The 7,257-nt window shown below is 40.1% G+C and overlaps 1 protein-coding gene across 1 annotated transcript in view; it reads right to left on the bottom strand.

The window, feature by feature from the left end:
• Positions 1-7,257, bottom strand: part of LOC109473435 (metastasis suppressor protein 1-like) — a 69,580-nt gene continuing 62,323 nt past the window's right edge. Inside the window, exon 11 of the mRNA XM_019773295.1 lies at positions 1-38. Coding sequence (XP_019628854.1) covers positions 1-38 — 38 coding nt within the window. The remainder of the gene's footprint in view (positions 39-7,257) is intronic.

Here is a 7,257-nt window from a genome sequence, read left to right as displayed (position 1 = left end):
CTACTCCACTGAGAGCAGACATGAAATCTCCAGCAGAGCTGTTGAACGGGAGAAAATACAAGACTAATCTACCGACAAAAGTTAAGCCTCCCACAGACCAAGAAGAAGTGATGGCCAAGCTGTCACAGCCGCACAAGACAAAAGCAAGAAGCAGTATGACTGACAAAAACAACGTCTAACAGACCTGAACAATGGGGCAAACTGTTCATGTGCAAGATTCACAAAGAAGACATGGGCACCAGGACAGATAATTGAGAAAGCTGACACACCAAGTCCTACGTCGTGGAGACAGAATCCGGCAAGCAAATGAGAAGGAACAGGATCCACGCTGGAAATGACCACAGCCTCGACTCCAGCAACAAAACAAACAACAACAACAACAACAACACCGCCAATAGCAGACAACAATTCAACTGCTAAACAACCAGAAACCATCATGACAACACCTACTACGTCATCCAACACTACAACGCCAAACACAACCAGATCGTCACGAACCAGAAGCAACATAAAACCACCTATCCAGTATCGCTGAGACGAACTGAACAAAGGACTAAGAATTGCTAGGCAGTCAGGAAACTGGGCAGAATAATCCCAAGTATCTGTTTGGTATACCACCTTCGCACTGGTATTACCACTTGTCTAGATTTAGAAAGTACTGTACATGTATTTTATCTTACATGTAGGATGTAACAAGATAGAAAACTGTTGTTATATCAGCCATGCTAATTGTTGCCAACTGAAGGCAATATACACTGTGCCAAAGTTAAAGCTATACTAAAACATATGTTTTCCTTAGAGCTAACCAAAGAGTTTGCATGAAAACACATATTTTCCTAACAAGAAAGTAGAACTAGGAAGCAGAAGAAAAAGGAGCCGGACAAGAACTTTTGAACTCTGAACAACTCACATATATATTAAACTCCTAGCTACACTATCTGTGACTTGACTGCATTAAAAGTAGAAGGAACTTTGTAAAATGTTCTCAGTGTTCTCAGTAAAATTTGCAATAAAAGATTAGTCACAACCTTAAACTAAATATTAGTTAGGAATGTGAACTCTTTCAGAAATGACAACAAAAAGCAGGGAGGGCCTAGCTAAGTTTCAACAATGGCGTTTAGAATGAAAAATTCAGAGGATCGCAAACATGCCCTTTCCCAACATCTTTCATTGTCATTTGTAAGGGTCTGCATGGAAGGTCCCGATCGCGCTTTGCATGCTAAATTCTGTAAGGCAGCGACCGCAATTTACTTCAGGCTGGTTTCACGATTACATTTGATATTAAATCAGAATCGTTTGACTTTAAATTATGCAAAATTGAAATGACAAGGTGCAGAATGCTGCAAAGCAATGACCACATATTATGGTTCACTTATACTGGCTGGACGTTTTATCGCACAGATGACAGTTTAACGGTGACTAGATCGACCCGACTTTCTATTATGCAAACCTAAAACGGCTGATTACGCATTGCGGCATGCAGACCCCATTTTGGAAAGAGTTTGTAAATAAAAGCCAACTTACAGTCAAGTCCGATGTTCTCTTCTCTTGTGGATAGGTTAAAACAGGAACCCAGGATAGCTGACAGATCCTTCTAGAGTGTGGACAGGTACACAGGATAGCTGACAGGTCCCACAGCACACACAGGAGACAGGTCCCACAATGTCAGCTATACATTAGCAGCATCTCAAACCTAGGGTGTAAAAGAAATATACATTCAGAAAAATCACAGGCTACTAGATACTAGAGAATAATAATTAGTCACAGAGCCTTATACATTGCAATATTCACATCATATGTTTGAATGTTAAAACCTGCTTTGGGTCAGGGGCAAGATCAAATTCTGAGTAGGTGGGGAAAATGAAGAGCAGAGCAAAATTACATTCAATCAAAAATCAACATATTTGGTAAGCATAGAATATCATGACCATGGAAAAATCTCATGAAGTACATCTCACATAAAATACATCAGAACAGTCACCAACGTTACAACACAGAATGCTATTTGAATATCAGTTCAACAGCATTCAAGCACAACTCATTGACAGAACACTGCTGGGAAAAGTTGGTATACATAATGCATTTAAAACAGTAAAAATAAAAAATTCCAGAATTTTCTCATTAATTATGAAAGTTAGATTCTTATTTGGAATCCATACTTGTCATCTTATTATGTCAAGCATCACTACCAACCAAAAATTACGACGATTCCTCTACTGGTTCTTGGCTTATCCTCCTTTGAATAACAAACGCCCCTGCAGTTCCAGGGTAAGTTCTAGGGAGCCCAAACTCGCGACACTTCATTTTCAGCACAAGAGCTACCTACCTTCCAACTTTCGTGCCCCTAGCATGGCCAGTTCATGAGATATCAAAACCGAAAGTTCTGCTGCAGTACCATAACAAGTGAGTCCAAAAATCTAATCATTTCGAGGTCTTATCAAGACCTACCAACATACCAATATCTGGACAATCCATATAAGCGTTCTCGAGTTATCGTATTGACAGACACACGAACGCCTCCTAAAACATTAACCTTCTTGGCGAAGATAATAAAACGAGCGTATCTAATGTATAATCATGTCAGTTCAAAGCGGACATAAAAAAATGCCCCCTAACAACGACTTTTAACTAAGTGCAGGTTTAAACACGGGGAATCGTCACCGGCGCAAATATAAATTCACGCCATTCTGTGTTTCAACTTTTAGCTTCATTTCATTTCAACGAGTTCAGCCCATATAGTCACAAAAATATAATTATAAAGGACAAAGTTGACAGTGCGACTCACCTCCTTAACTGGACGTAGCTCGTCTTAAAAGACGAATTTTAACCACCGAGTTCTTCCATGTCCAACCATACTTCCATCTTGCTGCAGCGTGGTCTTACCACCTGATAAGGAATCACCAAAATTTGCATTTTCTCAATTAAGTTAAATTGGTCACTGGTGTGATCGTACCACCTTTCAATCAATCACCATAATTTGCATACATTTTGTTAAGCTTTAAACGTATTATCATGCGGCCAGAAGAAGTTGACCAATCAGAAGGCTCCCTTTCCCATGGGTTTTCAGGCCCTAACCTCAAAAGTGGTCGGTTGTTAGAGTAACTGACCATTTTTTGGACCGTACCCTAATAAAAAAACGTATTGTAGTTTATTTTTAAGAATCAATTTGGAAGTACAACACAATGAAAAAGATACAAAGCCATATCCAAACATACATCTAAACGTAAACATCATTTGGCGAAGGTATGAGATTGTGGAACTGTTTCCTCCGTATGCTGCGCTAGAAGACCGTTAAATTTGAATGCGCGACAACAAACAACTGCTAAGCAGCAAGATTTTACAGACATAGAAATGCGCTATGCCAGCTTCTAGATTCGCGTGAGACGTTCTAGAGCAAATGGCACACCTGGGGTCATCTGAGGTTACATACAGTTGCTAAGCAACAGGGGTTGTTTATGTTCGAATTCGGTATCATTCCAAGACAGATCGTGGTAGGAGGCGGCCACAAAACAAGATCGCTCCCAAGAAAAGGATCAACAAAACAAAAAACACATTTCAACAGCAAATAAAGGCACTTATTTAACATAAATCATTTCTTCCAGGACCTTGGGAACCTGTAGGCCTAAAAAGAGGTAGGGTTTTCCTTCCTTTACTCGTGTTTTACGCGCTTGTTTTCATCTCTCGAGATCGGTTTAACTAGAAGACCGTTAAATCATCAATAGTAAATAAAGCCACACATTTAAAACATAAATCATTTATTTCATGTCCTTAGACAGCTTTAGGCCCAAATATCTAGGAGTTTCTTTACTTTTTTCGTGTTTTCACCGGTTGGTTTGTTATTGGTGTGTAACGATACTGCGTTAGAAGACCGTAAAATTTGAATCCGTAACAACAAGCGGTTGGTAAGCAGCAAGGTTGTTTACAGGTTCAAATTCGGCATCATCCGAGGAATGACGCTTCCTAGGAGGCGGTCACACAACAAGATAAAGGTAAATATTTAAGATATATCATTTTTCTGGACCTAGGCACCTGTCAAAAGGTAGGATTTTCTTTCCTTTCCTCATGTTTTGCGCGTTTGTTTTCATCGGTCGTGTCTGATTGTCCGTAAGCTGCGCTCGAAGACCGTTAAATTTGAATCCGTGACAACAAACAATTGCTAAGCAACAGGGTTGTTTACAGATTCGAATGTGCGACAACAAGTGGTTGCTAAGCAGCAAAGTTGTTTACATGTTCGAATTCGGCATCATTCGAAGACTTGCCGTGTTAGGAGGCGGTCACACAACAGGATTCCTCCCAAGAAAACCAACAAAGAAACAATTTTCACCAGCAAATAAAGGCACACATTAACATAAATAGTTTGTTTCAGGTCCCGAAGCACCAGCAAGCCTAAAGAGGTAGGATTTTCTTTCTTTCTTTCTTCGTGAATTGAGCGTTTGTTTTCATCGATTACTTTCGTTCACACGAAAGGCGCCCACACAACAGGAACGGTCTGAAGAAAATGAACGATCACTTTTTAATAGCAAATGAAGGCATAAATCTTAACACAAATAGTTTCTTTCACCACCTTGGGAACCTGTAGGCCTAAAATAGGTAGGATTGTCTTTCGTTTTTTCATGTTTAGCGCGTTTGTTTTCATCGGTCATGTCTGATTGTCTCCGTACGCTGAGCTAGAAGACCGTTAAATTTGAATCCGTGACAACAAACAATTGCTAAGCAACAGGGTTGTTTACAGGTTCGAATGTGCGGCAACAAGCAGTTGCTAAGCAGCGCAATTTTGTTTATGTTCGAATTCAGTACCATTCGAAGACTTGCCGCGCTAGGAGACGGTCACACAACAGGATTTCTCTCCACAAAAACGAACAACAAAACAATTTTCACCAGCAAATAAAGGCACACATTAACATAAATAGTTCGTTTCAGACCCCGAAGCACCAGAAAGCCTAAAGAGGTAGGATATCTTCCTTTCTCCATGAATTGCGCGTTTGTTTTCATCGATTACTTTCGTCCTTTCCTGGTGTTAGCTATCTATATGTGTGATGAAAACTGTTGAAAGAATACCATTCGCGAACGCGCTCGAAAATTGCTACAGTGGCAGAAACACCATAGGACTTATATAACTTATAGGCTTCTTACATTAACCATTTTTGGTCGGAAAGTAGATGAAAAGCGAATATTCCCCCCCCCCCGAACAACGTCACCGTGCTAGGGATGTACATGAAATAGTGATGTCAATATTCGTGCGTGCAAGAATAACTGTATTCCACATCACCCATCAGTGCGAGCGTGCCGGAGTGCCCCTTCAGCACCAAGGACAGCGATAGTTCTGATACAATGATTCAGTGCCAATACTTAAGCATGCAGACCAACACACGAGGTAGTTTTCTTACTACGACTTTCACATGCGTCCACACAGACTTGATGTTTCAGATGCACACCTCGATCTTTAAATACCTTCACCTCACTTCAGTACCAAGGACAGCGATAGTTCTGATACAATGATTCAGTGTCAACACGTAGGCATGCAGACCAACACACCAGGTAGTTTTCTTACTACGACTTTTACATGCGTCCACACAGACTTGATGTTCAGATGTAAACCTCAAATCTTACCTTCACCTAACTTCAGTACCAAGGACAGCGTCCGCACTGCTGGTACGTCCCGCATGGTTTAGACCCGAAAATGTAGCCTGTGCAGGCCCCGCGGCGGGTGGGAAAGAGTTTTAACGCGTTATTTTAATAGCCGGTCATCCTACAACCAGCCACCGGGAGAAGGTATGAAACCTTCTCTGGTATGGAACCTTCTCCCGGTGGCTGGTTGTAGGATGGCCGGCTATTAAAATAACGCGTTAAAAACTCTTTCCCACCCGTCGAGGGGCCTGCACAGGAGGCTACCGAAAATGGCACCTTTTATCCCAGCGTATTGTACAAATGTACATGGTTTTCATGTCTACATTCTGCAGTCAAACACACTTATGGCATTACTGTCTTAAAAGTCTTCTGTACCATTTTTATGAGTGAACCTACGTACATGTAGTGCCACTGGCCCTTTTTGGAAGTCTATGAAGATCTCTTATGTAAATGAAACAAAGATCAACGGAATTCTGCCACTTTAAGGGCTCTCTAATACTAACCTGGTATCTGTTATTCCCAATTTTAATTTTCTTAAAAGTATAAAGAAAGACCACCACAACGAAAACAAACAACACTGTTTTTTCTTCACTTACAAAACTGGTTTGTTTAATATGATACATAGAACACTCCCATAGGAGGACATCAACTCGTGTTCCAGATATTCACAGAAAAACTGAAGGTAGTAACTGAAGATACAAGAATCCTGCTGTAGAGACAATTACACATACACTTGACTTAGCCCACTTAAATATTTGGTGTTACAGATTACACAGGGGTACAGTATGCCTGTTAGGCAGGCATAGCATGAGGTTGCCAGTTAAAAGGAGGTATTCAACTAAAATACACAACTAAACTTCAAGTATTGGGTAGCTCATAATTATTCACTGCAATAAGGCCACACCAATTTAATTTGTTGGTTCTCAGATTTTTTCAGAAAAAATATGAAGCAACAGGGCGAAAAAAAAGTCAAAATAAAAACAGGTCTAGGCATCCTATTATAGTCTCAAATCATGCTACGCTAGGAGCCATGAAGTCAGCACAAAAGGCTATGTTAATATTTAAACATTGAATTTTGAACTGAAACTGTAACAAATAGGATGAAAAGGACTTTCCTATACTGCTTGTGGCAAAATATGAGCATATTTGAGTTGATTCAGAACCAGAATCTTTTTTTTTTTTTGGTAAATCAGAAAAAAATGAAGAGGCAAATCCGAGAATCAACAAATTAAATTGGTGTGGCCTAAAGATAGGAAATATGGAATAAAGATGGTGAGGGTTGGATGCCGTGCCTTGGTCTGATCTCAGCGTAATAATGGTTTCATGCTAAATAGTTGAAGTAAATGTATCCATTCTGCGTACCACACACATCATTCAAGTAGTGCAGTTTGTGTCAGTTTAACAAAAAGACAACAAATATATGACCTGATATATTAATGGATAATGTTGCAAAACCCTGAGAAACCTTAACACTACTGGTGTGTGGTAGTTGTGTACATCTGACTTGGGTTACTGACAGAGAAGTATGAAAACAGGGCAGAAAGTGGAACCAAAATATTTGTGTAGTACTTAAATATTGTACCATTGAGTGCAATGTAAGGTTAGGATGCACATGTGTGTGTGTGTGGG

Source organism: Branchiostoma belcheri, unplaced genomic scaffold, assembly GCF_001625305.1.
Source record: "Branchiostoma belcheri isolate BF01 breed outbred unplaced genomic scaffold, Haploidv18h27 scaffold3, whole genome shotgun sequence".
Lineage (NCBI taxonomy): Eukaryota > Metazoa > Chordata > Leptocardii > Amphioxiformes > Branchiostomatidae > Branchiostoma > Branchiostoma belcheri.
Note: the sequence above shows the minus strand (reverse complement) of the source record. Positions and strands in the feature narration are given on the sequence as shown.